The following is a 14,215-nucleotide window of genomic DNA, read 5'->3' as shown; positions in this document are numbered from 1 at the left end:
GGGGAGGGAAGATAATTTGGAGACCCCTGCCCCAAACTGCTCACCTTTCCCTGGGGAGTCCCAAGAAGCAGAGCAGGAGGGGCCAGGCCCCAGGCCACCAAGTCCCCATGGTCTCCTCCCTGAGAGATGTTACTCCCTGGAAAGCAGCTGCTGACCAGTGGCGTTTTGGGGGAAGGGCCCAGGCAGGGATGGGCTGAACTGAAGCCCATTCCCTGGGGTGGGGGCACCCCCTCTTCTTCTAGTGCTGAGACGATCAATGACGGTCAGTTCCACACTGTTGAGCTAGTCACCTTTGACCAGATGGTGAATCTCTCCATCGATGGAGGCAGTCCCATGACCATGGACAACTTTGGCAAACACTACACACTAAACAGCGAGGCCCCCCTCTACGTGGGAGGTAAGGACCTGGCCAGGTAGAGGCTGCGGCTGGCTCTCCCCAGGCCTCCCCATCAAGCAATGTGACAGCCATTCCAGGTGGGGCCTCTGTTGCTTTCTGGCCTGTGTCTTGCCAGGACAGCTGGTGCCCAGGCCACCGGATGACAGGGGCATTCCAAGCTGCCAAGGGATTGTCCTTCCTGGCCTGGAGCCCAGGCTGCTGTCAAGCTCAGACCGACCAAGAAGGATAGATGCCTAGGTTAGCCTGGCCTTGGGGGAAGCCTGGAACTTTCCTAGCTCTCTTCCAAAGTGGGTACTTTCCCTCTTGTCTTTGGGCCAGAAGGGGCTTGTCAAGCATTCAGGGTCCATTCCCAGTCTTGGGGCTGCTGTGAGAGACCCAGGCACCCAGCGGGAGTCTCCGCATCAGCTGGGGACCTCCCAGCTGGCTTTGCAGGTTAAATGCCCCTGTCTGCCACCCGCCAACATTTCCAGGTCTGAACAAGTCCGGTCTCTGCAACAGAGGGCCTTGGTGAAACTGCAGGCAGGTGTGAAGGAGAGAGCCCTGGGCTCTACTCCCAACTCTGCTGTTTGTTAGTCGTACAATTTCAGGCAAATCACTGACCACAAGATGGGTTTCAGCTACTCCTCCCTCAAGGGTTGCTGTGATCACCACGACAGCAGGTGACAAAGCAGCATACACCTTGGTTCCAGGCCCAGGTCCTCTGCTGCTTTTGGAGTCTTTGGGAGGTGAAAGCTGGTATCCCCGAGGGCGGGAAGGGTGAGGGCAGACTTTAGGCACCCAGAGCTTCCTTTGTCAGCTGGCCACTGCCAAGCCTGGCACCTGTGGGTTCTGGTCATTGAGGGAACAGGCTTTCCTTTTTTGTTTTCTGGGAAAGGAGTCTGGACCCTCCAAGGTGGCAAAGGATCTTGGCTCAGGGTTGCAAAGACAGAAAGACGGAGGCCGAGGGTGGGAGGGAACACTGTGGAGATGCCCAGTGGACCGAGGGCAGTAGGGTCAGACATGGTCTGAGCCTGACTCAGCCCAACTCTGCTCCCTCCTACCCACCCAAGGGATGCCAGTGGATGTGAACTCGGCTGCCTTCCGCCTGTGGCAGATCCTCAACGGCACCAGCTTCCACGGTTGCATCCGAAACCTGTACATTAACAACGAATTGCAGGACTTCACCAAGACGCGGATGAAGCCAGGCGTGGTGCCAGGCTGTGAGCCCTGCCGAAAGCTCTACTGCCTGCATGGCATCTGCCAGCCCAATGCCACCCCTGGGCCCGTGTGCCATTGTGAGGCCGGCTGGGGGGGCCTACACTGTGACCAGCCAGCCGACGGCCCCTGCCATGGCCACAAGTGAGCCTGAGCTGGGTTCGGGGAGCCCTCACCCCTTGCCCGTCCCTTTCCCCATGCTGAGGGCTGCTGCATAGACTGTATTTTTAACACCCCAAACTGGAACATGTGGCCCAACACAGGGGTTTTTTTTCCATTTTTTCCCCCTAGTTTTTAGTTTTTATTAACAGGAAGAGGTCCCTAGGGATACAGAATCACATTTTTCTCCCTTTGTTTCAGTCTTAGGAATAGGATAACCTCCCCGGATGCCAAAGCTGGGGGTGTGGGTTACCTGGGATTGGACTGGCTCCAGCCTATTCTCACAGTACCTTTTCTCTGTCCCCTCCAGGTGTGTCCACGGGCAATGTATGCCCCTCGACGCTCTCTCCTACAGCTGCCAGTGCCAGGATGGGTACTCGGGGGCTCTGTGCAACCAGGCTGGGGCACCTGTAGACCCCTGCGGGGGCCTGCAGTGCCTGCATGGCCACTGCCAGGCCTTGGCCACCAAAGGGGCACACTGTGTGTGTGACCCAGGCTTTTCGGGCGAGCTGTGTGAGCAAGGTCAGGGGCCCCCCTCCTGACATGCCCTCTCCAGGGCCCCTCCCCACAACTTGCATTAGTGACTTGACTTTTCCTCCTCCAAACCCTGGCATCCCCTCTGTGCCTCCTCCCCTCTCCTCTCCCACATCTTGGGCTGCTCTTGGGCCATAGTACCCACTACCCTCTAGGCTCTGACCCCCACCCCCAAATGGTTCGGCTTGCCCTGAAGCCCCCTTATCCAGGGCAAGTGCCCCTTCTGGCTGGGGTCTCTCCTTATCGAAGGGGCTGCCCAGGGGAACAGCTCCTGCACAAACCTCCACATCTTGGCCCCATCACCTTGTGACCCAAGAGCAACAGGAAGTCTGAGGGTTGGGGACTCTTTCCCAGGCCCTCCCTGGCCCATGTAACCAAGATGTTTCTGCTGGGATTGAGACTGCTGAGGCTAGGCAGAGGGAAGCTGGAGAAGTCCAGAACTCAAGCACCTTCAGGGGCCCTTAGGCCCCTGCTCCTGGCACAGATTCCTTCTCTCTTGTTCTTGCCTCCCCAGTCTCCAGCCTCCTCTTGCACTCTTCCAGCAACTGGGAGCCCACTTACCTGACAGCCTAATCTGTCCTGGAGGGCCCTGGCAGCTAGAAAGTTCTTCCTACTGACTGGCCTATGGGCCCAGAAGGAAGCCTGTGCATGTGCATGTCGGGTGGGGTCGGAGGTGGTGGAGTCTAAGTGCTAGAGGACCTGGTCCTTGGATGCGCCTCTCTGCCACCTCCGGCCTCCCCGGGCCGGCGCTGGCCCATGGGTGTGCCCTGAGGCTTTCTCTTGGTGTCTGTCCTATCCAGAGTCCGAGTGCCGGGGGGACCCTGTCCGGGACTTTCACCAGGTCCAGAGGGGCTATGCCATCTGCCAGACCACGCGCCCGCTGTCGTGGGTGGAGTGCCGGGGCTCATGCCCAGGTCAGGGCTGCTGCCAGGGCCTGCGGCTGAAGCGGAGGAAGTTCACCTTTGAGTGCAGCGACGGGACCTCTTTTGCCGAGGAGGTGGAGAAGCCCACCAAGTGTGGCTGTGCCCTCTGCGAGTAGCGCCAGGCTAGACGGGGAGGGGTGAGGCAGGCGAGAGGGCACGGCTGCAGTGAAGCCGGGTGGCCCGCAGTGGGGTGGGGGTGCGGGCCATCCTGCCTGTTCCTGAGTGGCAGGGCCCTCTGGCCCCACCCCACAGCAATCTCTTGGGGGGTGACCAGGCCGGCAGCTGGGGGTGGGGTGGGTGGGCGTGGCCGGGCTTTAGGCCACCCTCTCCGGAAGTGCCTTGCACAAACAGGCGCTTAATAAATATTTGTTGAATGAATGTGTGCTTGAGGTCAGGCCAAGAAGTGCACAGAATGATGACCCTCCCCACCACCCACCCTGCTTGCCTACTACCTGGGTCTGAAGAAGGGACTGGCCCCTTCCCAAAACAGCCTTTCCCTCTCGCCGGTGGCCCACACTGCCCTCAGAAGCCCCTTGCCCCCTGTCCCCTGCAGATAACTTTGAAGCCTCCCCTGGGGCAGCCAGCCAGGATCTCTGCTTTTTCTGCTGCTGCAGCATCTGCCAGCAGTAGGCCAGGCTGCGCAGGGGAAGGGCCCCCTCCTGCTGGCCGGGAAGGGACTAACCCTTGCCTCCTGGGCTGATGTAGCACTAAAGCCACTGCTCAATGGGGAGTGAGGCTGCGGCTAGAGGAGGATCCCTTAGGACCAGACCCCTGAATCCTGAAGTTACGAGTTGACCATTGTAGCTTCAAAAATGTCCACTGGGTCTGTTTGGAGTGGCAGTCCCACCAGAGAAGAGAGGACAGGCGCTGGGGAGGTTCTTGGTTCCAGCAGAATAACCACCACCTCCAGACACTGACCACCAAAGGGGGCATTGGTCCTAGGCCTTCCTAGCCCCTAGCCAGCCACAGGATGCTGTCGACCCATTGGCAGGGGCAAGGGGGTGTGGTCTAGGCTGCTTAGCCAGGGAGGCTTCCCCTCCCACGGAGACTGGGTCCAGACCCCCTCACCGTGCAGGCCAGTAGGGAGCAGTGGTACAGGCACCAGGAAACCTCTGCTGCCTGTCACTCTGGGCACTCTGTCCCCATCTATGGTCCTCTGTCTCCTAGCTGTCCCATGGGGAGGTGGTTTGAACATACATATGAGCAACGTAGACCTTCCCACTGTGGCTCCGGAAGGGAGGCTAGAGGAGGTAGAAGATGCATGTTCATGAATCACATCAAGTATTTATGTGCCTAACTGGGCTGGCACTGTGGGTGTTCTGCTCTCACGGACAGATATGAACTAATCGTAGAGCATCACAGGAATGACCGGGATGCCTGGGAAGAGTTGAGCCGAGCGAGGGCTCCGACCACTAGACACTGGCCCAGGCTAGGGCTGCTTACCCCAGGTGTTTGCAAGGAAGGACTCTGTGTTTGAAGAGTCACTGAATATGGGCCATGTGACTACAACTTCCATGCTTCCATGCTTCTCTTCCATGCACAATGAAAACACAGATTATCTTTGAGCTTAAATAGCAAGCTGGCTAGAAGATAGGTCACACTCTCCTGTCCAGATGTCTCCCCAAGAGTGTGCCCCCAGGGGATGCCAGTGGGCAAGAGGAACAAGCATGTCCCTTTCCTGGCTCCTTCCACCTGCAAACAGAAGACAGGGCTGGGGGAGCCTGCTGGGTGGGGCTGAGGTGGTAGTGCACCTGTGTCCTCAGCCACCATGGGCGGTGGGAGGAGCTCCAGGTGCTGAGCGGTAGAGGGCTGGAGCCTCCGACAACTGAGGAAGCCTGGCACGCTCCACTACACCAGGACTCTGGCCAGTGAGTTGGAGCCCTGGAAGCCCTGTAATGGGAAGAGGATCCTGCCCTGCCCAACTGCAGAGGCATTTTCATGGCTGGATCTGCTTCTCACCAGGGACCTGGCTCTATTTCCTTGTGGTTCTGAGCAGGGCCACGGTGCCCTTCTCCGTGGACAGCAGCCTGGGCCTCGAGGGCCTTCTCCTAGGGCTGCACGGCATCCCTCTCTTACCTACAGTTTCTGGACCACGTGGGACCCTGGAGAGCAGCTCCAGCGCTAGGCAGGTACTGATAATATGGAGGAAAGTTCAAGTGCAGCTGGCACCCCTTCCACGGACTAGAGGTGTTTGGGCCAACCGACCCCGAGACACTTACCTTCCCGTGGCCACCACCATTCCACCACTGCCCTGGAGAAGTGGCTTCCTGGGCTTGAGGGGCACTAACCAGCAGCAGCCTCTTCATCTGCGGATGGGTGATGGCTGCCAGAAGTCCTGCTCTCCTGCTCCCGTGGGGTTGGGAGGGCAGAGTATGGGGTGTGCGTTTGCAGGGGGTACCTGTGAGCTGGGTGCCACTCCTACCCACCCCTCCACAACACCCTGCATCTCAGCCTGGCCCCGCATGCACCCTCAGTGGAGCTGCAAGATTGGGATCCACCACAAGAGTGAGGGCAGCAAGGAGCCACGTGGTATGTCCCAGGATCAACGTTTCCTCAACCACCAACCTGCAAGTTGCTAAGGAACTGGACCACCGCTCATCTCGTCCGTCCACATTTAGGCCCAGGAGAAGGCTCTGGCGAAACCAGCTCCGATTAATCACCTCCACACCTTGTCACCCCTCTGATAAAGACCTTCGTTCACTTTGGTGTCACCACCGGCTGTCTCCATTCAACATGCACCGAAGGGACACAAGCGGGGCCAAGTCCTGAGGTTGCTGCTGCTTTGGCAGCACTGCTGGCGACGGTGGCCGGGGCTCCCTGGGAAGGTGTCAGGAATAGGCCGGACTCATCTCCTCTTTGCCTGCTGTTAGCCTAACCACGAAAGTATCTCTTTATACAGAATACTTAACAGATTCTAATATATATTTGTATTTCATTTTGTTATAGTATTTTTATATGTTAAAGTCAATATCTCGTGTCCCGTTTTGATTTTCAGATGCTGTGTGGTAGTGACACTTTGTTTAGGGGTCTCTGTAGTCTTATCTGGATCACTCTTTTAGAGAGACTGGTTTAGAACAGGCCCGTGAGGGAGCCACACCTGCCCTTTCCCTAGGATTATTCTAGAACATGTTGGATATTGTCTGTTGTCTTCCATGTGAACATGACATTGATTCACTCAGGTTCTGCCTTGTCGATCTCTTTTTCTGCACTAAGGATGAGCCCAGGGCTGCTGACATACAGATTCCCAGGGTTTGAGGGTTTCTGGGCTGCCCACACACTGGCCACAACCCCCCGATGGCTCTCAGAGGCAGCACATGTAGGACACCTGCCCTTGGAACTCTCTGGTCTTCGTGAAGTGGCAGAGGAGGTCGGTTCTTCCCAAAGGAGGAAGGGGAGGTCTGGGGGATGGCTTGGTCATAGCTCCCTGGGGATGTGAGTGCAGGGGCAGAGCCTGGCCCTGCACAGCACACGCAGAGATCTGGGCGGGGGAGGGGTCCTCATCCTCATTTCCCCTCAAGTATCTGGAGTCACACCCAGAGTTTGTGAACAGAGTCACATCCACATTTAACCTGGCTCTGAAGGTTTCAGTTCACTGGGGCAACAGATTAGAAAGCAGTACAGTTTCTCAAACTGTCCTGTAAGGTTAACTCGAGTGTCACTAGAAGAGTGGTTCATAGGGATCAGTGGAGAAAGCAAGCAAACACACTTCTACAGTAGTTCTACTATGACTCCAGACTGTAGAATTGCTCTTAGCAATTTTTTAGGATGCATGACCTGAGCATCTAGGTGAGGCCAGGTGCTGGCAGTCGGGCTGGGCAAGGCCCCCACCACCAAGGAGACCCACCTGGTTCTCCTCTGATGCCAGGATCAGAGACTGATTCCCCACTAGATCATGATGATGGTTACACAAGTCATACCTGAACAGCACATGGTCACCTTGAAAGTGGGCGGTGATGGTAACTGCAGTGTCTGCAAAGCAATTAGGGATTTGGGAGGAAATGTAATGAACTGGGTATAAGGAAGAAAATGGGTTAAAATAGGGTTGTAAGCTCAAGTGTCTGGCCAATAGGTTACCTAAGTGAATGGGCACCTGCCCTTCTGGCCCATCATTTGTATTACCACTTCCGATATAGCAGCGGGTAAGAGACCGATTTCCCTACTGTTAAAGAAAAAAGGAACAAATGGCAGCTGACAGTTAGGGACTTCTGGTGACCTTAGAGGCACATTTTCCAATCTACTGAGCTCTACCTGATTCGTACCATGCACTAACTTTATTAGATCTTCATTATGATTTTTAAAAGAGAAGCCAGAAACCAAATTTTATGTAAACCCTCACAGTTCATGTGTACAGATAACTTTTTTAAACACTGGGCTCAATAAAATACAACTGTGAGCCACCAGTTTGCAACCTCTGAATTAAAGGAAAGTAAGTAGCAACTTTAACAGTTAAAAGGAAATCCCTGACCAAGGAAATGAGCATAGCAGGGCTTGGTTGGGGAGTGGAAGCAACAGAAAGAATGACCAGGCTTCCAGCTAGAGTTGCCAAGTTTTCCCGAGATTGGTGCTAAAGCATGTCTATCACCCCTATACTCTGTGCTCTCAGAGCTAATTTTAGAGACGTCCCCTCACCCCAAGCCAGTCAGTCTGCACCTCTCAGGCCATATTCTAGTTATCCTCTCATGGGATGAATATGGGAGGAAAAGAAGTCTATTTTAACCATGAAAACTCCTAATCTGGAACAAGATAAATTCTCCAAATTCAAGTGAACAGAGGTGGGGTTATTTTCACCGGATATAGTTCTGCATGTCAATGGCCACCGTCATGTAACGTATTCAGGAAGACTCCAAAAGGAAATCACTGGCCCACTGGACCCTTACATAAACCCCTCTGAAGCAGAACTGAAAGAATATAGTGAAACAGGTCATGGGGCTAGTAAATGTAAATGCCAACGTTCTGCCCTTCCCCAACATGGGCTACAGACAGCCGGGCAGCCCCCCTTGGCAGCTGTGCGTATCACCCTGGTATTTAACAGTGGCTTACCTGGTTCACCAGGTCCCCGCCCCTCAGGATGAAGCACTGGCACCTTTCCAACTCCACCATGGGAATTCCAAGGATTCATCCGCAGTGTTTTCTTTTCCCCGAAGTTAGGCATACCTCACAAAATGGCCTCAGATCTACCAAACAACATTCCCTTATGTGCCAACACTGTGGCCGAGGCAGAAGTATTAGAAGTATTGTCTTTTGGTTCCTTCTGGCAACTGCTCAACTTTGCCACAGGCTACAAGTTGAATCCTGGGCTTCAGTGCATTCTGTTCCCTGTCCAGTAACTACACAAACACACTTTAATATCAAAGAAGTTTAATACGCTGCAATAAAATAAGCGCCTAGAAAAAGCTCATGGAATAGATGTCAATGTTAGAGAAATCCCTCCCACACATCCTCTAGCTCCATACCCCATCCCTCAAAACCAAACAAGAAAATCTGAAACAACAAAGGAAATCCGTCCAAGCTTGGATTTCAGTGAGGGCCCCTTTACCAATAACAAGAACACAGTTTCCTACATGGCCTAATAGGAAAGTAAAACACAGAAGCACAAAAAGTCCACAAGATTTCAATATTTAAGAGACTTGGTACATATTCAAAGTTAAAATAACTCCAACTTTTATAGCTATACATATTGTTTTAAAGCAACTTAATATATTTTTAAATTTCATATATACACTCTCAAAGGTTCTTCAGGTGAGGTATGTAAACATTGTCTAATGAAAAATTTTCAATGTTTCAAACCAACAAATTCACAGCATACATTGAATTTTCATCCATTAAAGACACAGTATTTTCCTACACTCACTAACACAGTGGAAATCCAGGCCCAAGGATACACATCTATCATCCAGATTAACATTTGTAGAACTTCTCAATTCACTGCTTTTGGAAAGACCACCTGCACACAGGTTAGGGGCACACACTTGGTACCGAGAATCCAGAGACTCTCTCCTTAGGCATCTGGATCACTGGCTAAGACTCACAAGACAGCAAAAAGGAGCACATCTGAACAACTACAAGATTGACCTCGGCAATGACAACACTGGGAGGAACCAGAAAGACCTTAAAGGAACGGTAGAGATTCATCTTAGAGCTCCCTGGATCCACAGCCGGATCAGCAGCCCCTGCCCTAATCTCATTCTGAAGGGTCGTGGCCTAAAAAGAATAAAAACCCAACACGGCACCTGAGCTTCAGTTAAATTGCATGGGCCTCCTATGGCCCTCTGGCCCCTGAAAGGCATGAACTCTAGCCTAAAGTAGGACCCTGGGCTGTGCTTTTCATACAGGTTGGGGTTGAATTCCTTACTACCATAATGCATATGGGAAAATAATGCCATGAGTTCACAAAGACGACCACTGCCTGCACACAGGCACTGGCCGATGACCTTGGAGGAGCTCAATTTTGAAAACTACTTGTTCCCTGAGGGTAAACAGCAGGCTTCTATTGAGATTAAGTGAGGCTAATAAAGGGATTATTTATTACAAGGTAATAAACACGTGGGGAGCCTCAGGCCAGAGTTCTATTTTACTCGCACATAATCTACGACGCCCCCTCCCCGCCCTCCCACCACAGTAGTCACCTTCCCAATGACACCATATAGGTCAGTTTCTTTCCTCTTGCTTGCTTTCAGGCTCAGCAGTGGAAAGTTTTATTCTAACGCACCCACTTCAATCTAAAAAACACTAGTGAAAAATTCCAAACACCGTCATAAATACAAAAGAGAAGACATATTCCAAAAGCCTAAAAAACTACATTATTCTATTAATGGTTATTCGGGTGTGGGGTATTTTTCATAAAGTTTAGGACGGTCACAAGGAGAGGCTGCTAAACAGCTTAGAAACCTGTTGAACTGGACACGCTGGGAGAGGAGGGACTGCCTTCCTTGCTCCCATCTAAACGGCTTAACCCCAGACATTTCAAACCCAGGCACAGAGGAGGATCACAGGAAGTGGGCTTAGCTTTCCAAGGTAGGGCAGATAGACTCAAAGGGCTTTTAACTGTCAATTTAAAATTTTAATGTAAAAAGTTCTTATGTTCACAGCCAAATGAGCTTTGCCTCGACTAGATTCTGGAAGCCCTGCAAATTCATGGAAAAATAGATCAGTTTTCAATCTCTATGCCCAATTTTTGATGTGTCTGGTGCTGGCAGATTTCTCATCCATTGCTAGAGTTGTAGGACATGAAGAAGCGTGCAGACGAACAGAAGCAAAAATTCAAGTACAGCCACCTCTCCGGCAAAGGCAAGAGGTCTTAGCAAGAGCTGTTCTACCCCCACCCTATCCTCTGAGACAAGGGCCAACGCAGAGCCCAGAATAAATTGTTATTACCTAGGATCTTATTGCTTATGGGCAACACATCAGAAAGAACACCTGGAAATCTGCTCTGCAGATCTGGGAACTGACCGGTTTATCATATATATATATATGTATCATATATATATCATATATATATATATATGATATATATATATACACACACATATGATATATATATATATATATATATATATATATATATATGGCATAACCAGATGAGAAGAGGGGGCAATTAAAGCTTGGATTTGATGTAGCGTTACAGATCAAATGCCCCAAACAGCTCTCAACCTGCTGGTTTTTGTTCTTTCTCCATGTGTGAACTGTGTTATGAAAGGAAGTCCACTGCTCAAAATATAGTCTTCTACAATACTACAATGCAAACCAACATCACTCAGAACATGAATCTGTATACAGCACGTGTAATAAATATTTTTAAAAAACTATTTACAACATTACTTCTTGTGAACATTAGATGAGAGCAAAATTTATTTCCTCCTGCAAAGGTTAAAAAAGTTTTGACGGTCTAGTTCAGTGCTAAATTCCCTGGCACCTAGTTACCCATTCACATTTCATCTTAAAATCAGATTTGCTTACAAATAGTATCTTAGAAAAAACATTCTCCAGCATTGCTGTTCAAGTGTCCTCCTCATTTGTTAGAAAAGACAAAGGGAGGCCATAAGAAAATATGCAAATTACGGTTCAAGCAGATGAGAACCTCCCCCCACCCCACCCCCACCATGTGTCCAGTCCCAAGCTCTCTGGTCTTGGAGCCGTGGTTCTCAGTCCAGCCAGCTGCGGAGAATGAGAGTCACGGCTCAGACAGAGGTGCCCAGGAATGGGGCACAGAGAAGAGGAACACGATCATAAAGCATCTGTTCCGTTAAATCTAGGGGTGCTCTGAATTGCAGACCAAGACTCCTGAGAGGTAAAGCTGCACACACCTTAGAGCAGACGGTCTCCTCCTGTAACCACGGGTGACAGGTGGGGCTGGCCACATCTGCACAGATGTTTGCTGAGACAGGGAGAAGGGGGAGTGCAAGGGGGAAGACAAGGAGGAGGGTGAGGAGAAGGAGGGCTGAGGTGCTCAAGAGTACTGTCAAGGTGCAGAAGGAAACGTGCTTATCTCCCATGGTTAATGAATGTGAATAGGTGTGTGTCTTTCACAAACGTGAGAAAGACTAAAAATACATCTTAATGCTTTCTTTAGGCAACCAGTGGTTTCTCCATAGCCCCACAGGTATGGGTTTGGAGTTCCTTGGGGTTACAACTAAGGCTCGTTTCCATGGACAGGGTGTTGAGTGGACAGTTGGAAGGTATCAACCGCGTATGCAAAAAAAGTGGGCGGCTTGAGGCAAGCCCCGATGCCATGCCTGGCACAGCCATACCAGTTGTGGGAGACTCACTTTGTTCTGGGATGGGATGACAGTGGGGGGAAACACTCAGATTCCCAATCCACGCTGCGTCTGCCCAGAGTGAGGGTTTTGAGGCGGCACCCTTCTGCCTTCACTGTGTTGTTTGGGGGTTCAATGGATGAGCAAGGCAATTGGGGAGGACAGGTGGCTAGAAAGAACACTTTTTTGGAAAGCCCTTTTGACAGTTAATTTTTTGTTGTTAAAATAAATACTTTCTATAGAAGCATTTGAACAGGAAAATACCACTATTTACACAGTGAAATAAATTCAACAGTGGTGAATGTAACTGTGTATTACACCATGTATTGGAAACCACAGTCAAGAACACAGTCTCCTAGAACACTGGTGAAACTGATACTCTTAAGATACAGTGGCCTTAAAACAAATCCCTACCTGTGGTATAAACATACATAATTATGCAGATCTTGTTTGAATGGCATCTTTCCCACAAACTACCTCCCCAGTACTACAGCTTCAGCTGCAAGACAGCATGAGGTGCAGATTATAGAAAACAAGTGGGCTGAAAAAGTTGATAAATTGAAGAGTTAGACTCAACGGCTAAATGCTGGAAGGAAAATAAAGGGATGTGAAAAGAAAGATGCTTCTAGTATGACACGTATGCGCTCAGTGACATGCTTGGGAGGTATGGTACTGTCCCAGAGAAGATACCTCCTAGAAGGGGGCTGGGCGGCACAAGCAGAAGAGGGAAGAGAGGAGGGGCCAAGGATGGCTCCTCAAGACGAGCTGAGCCAGGCCAGAGAGCTCGGAACTTCTTCAGACTACAGCTGCTGGTGTGCCAACAAGGGGCCATCAACATGCAGGTGTTCACGAGAGGGCGGAGGGAGGGCAGGCTGGACTCGGGTTCAAATGGGCACGGGGGTCATTCGTTTAGGTTCACAAGTAGTGACCAGAGCTTGGAGAGTGAGCTTGCAAGTGTACAACAAAGGAAAAAGGGTGCTAGAGGGTGAAAGGGGCACACCTGTTCTGGCCAGGGGAGGCACTGTTCTGGGATTCAGGTTCATTACCAAATCTGTTTGTGGGCAGCACTGCCACAGAGGAGACGTAAAAGACTTTGCACTTCTGGTTTTAACTACTTGTCCTAGTAGATCAGATCACGATTCAACAAACATTCAATCAACGAAGAGGGATCTTTTCTTCTTCTTTAGTGCACAAGCATCACTCAGAAATAACGTGCAACAGCAGCTGTGTGCCGAGATGAACAAGTGAGACCCCCTCAAATCTAAAAGGAAGGATGTGGTGCAGTGCTGGATTATGTGAAAAAATGTTTGTGCCTAGCTGTCCTCATATTTTATCCTGAACGACGTACTGCAAGGGTCAGTAAAGCTTTTTGTAAAGAGCCAGGTGGTGAATATTTTACATTTTAGGCTGTGTCCACTACCATATGGTTTCTGTTCCTTTTTTTTTTTAAATATAATCCTTTAAAAAATAAAAGGTAAAATGCATTCCTCCAACCTCCGGCATACTATAAGACCATGAGCACCTGTTTCATTGTTGTTGCTCTTTCATGGGCAGTCTATACCTTCACGTCCCTTGCCTACTGACCACCTTGCATTAAGTGGGATGGTCTCAGGCCGGTGAGAAAGCCTCTGTGTGTCACAGTGCTTGCCAGGCTGGACTAACTACACAGCCGCCCCTCTAGACAACAAAGCTGAGGGTGTCCCCTAAGCACCGAGTGTATGCCACCAGGGCTCTGGGAAAAGGAAGATCAGACAGACAGGAGGTAATGGAAGGAAACAACCAGCTTTGGCTCAATCCGAAGAGCAAAAGCATGAGCAAGTGCACCCTCTGCAGAAGTGCCCCGGGTGCTTCCCCGGGTCCCCAGCACGACAAGGCAAAGCCCTGCATCAAAAGCGTCATCAGAGAGCTCTGGGTTTCTGCTTGAGTGTGACTTATTATCTCTAAAGGAAAGAGGTCAGACCTTCAAGTCTTCCAATATGTCCACTGTAGAACAAGTAGTCAACTGTTCTGACATTTCACGGAATGAACTGAAGGTTGCCTCAAAAGGCTTTTCATAATTCTGCTTGTTTTATTTTTTTTTTTTAATTTTTTTTCAATGTTTATTTATTTTTGGGACAGAGAGAGACAGAGCATGAACGGGGGAGGGGCAGAGAGAGAGGGAGACACAGAATCGGAAACAGGCTCCAGGCTCCGAGCCATCAGCCCAGAGCCTGACGCGGGGCTCGAACTCACGGACCGCGAGATTGTGACCTGGC

The 14,215-nt window shown here is 50.9% G+C and overlaps 1 protein-coding gene across 1 annotated transcript in view; it reads left to right on the top strand.

The window, feature by feature from the left end:
* SLIT1 (slit guidance ligand 1) overlaps positions 1-3,372 on the top strand; it is a 53,352-nt gene extending 49,980 nt beyond the window's left edge. The window contains exons 29-32 of the mRNA XM_047824679.1: positions 243-397; positions 1,447-1,735; positions 2,061-2,272; positions 3,085-3,372. Coding sequence (XP_047680635.1) covers positions 243-397; positions 1,447-1,735; positions 2,061-2,272; positions 3,085-3,323 — 895 coding nt within the window. The 3' untranslated portion in view covers positions 3,324-3,372. The remainder of the gene's footprint in view (positions 1-242; positions 398-1,446; positions 1,736-2,060; positions 2,273-3,084) is intronic.
* The last annotated feature ends 10,843 nt before the right edge of the window (positions 3,373-14,215 follow it).

The sequence above is a fragment of the Prionailurus viverrinus genome, chromosome D2 (assembly GCF_022837055.1).
Source record: "Prionailurus viverrinus isolate Anna chromosome D2, UM_Priviv_1.0, whole genome shotgun sequence".
NCBI classification, from domain to species: Eukaryota; Metazoa; Chordata; class Mammalia; order Carnivora; family Felidae; genus Prionailurus; species Prionailurus viverrinus.
This window is presented reverse-complemented; position numbering and strand designations above follow the sequence as displayed.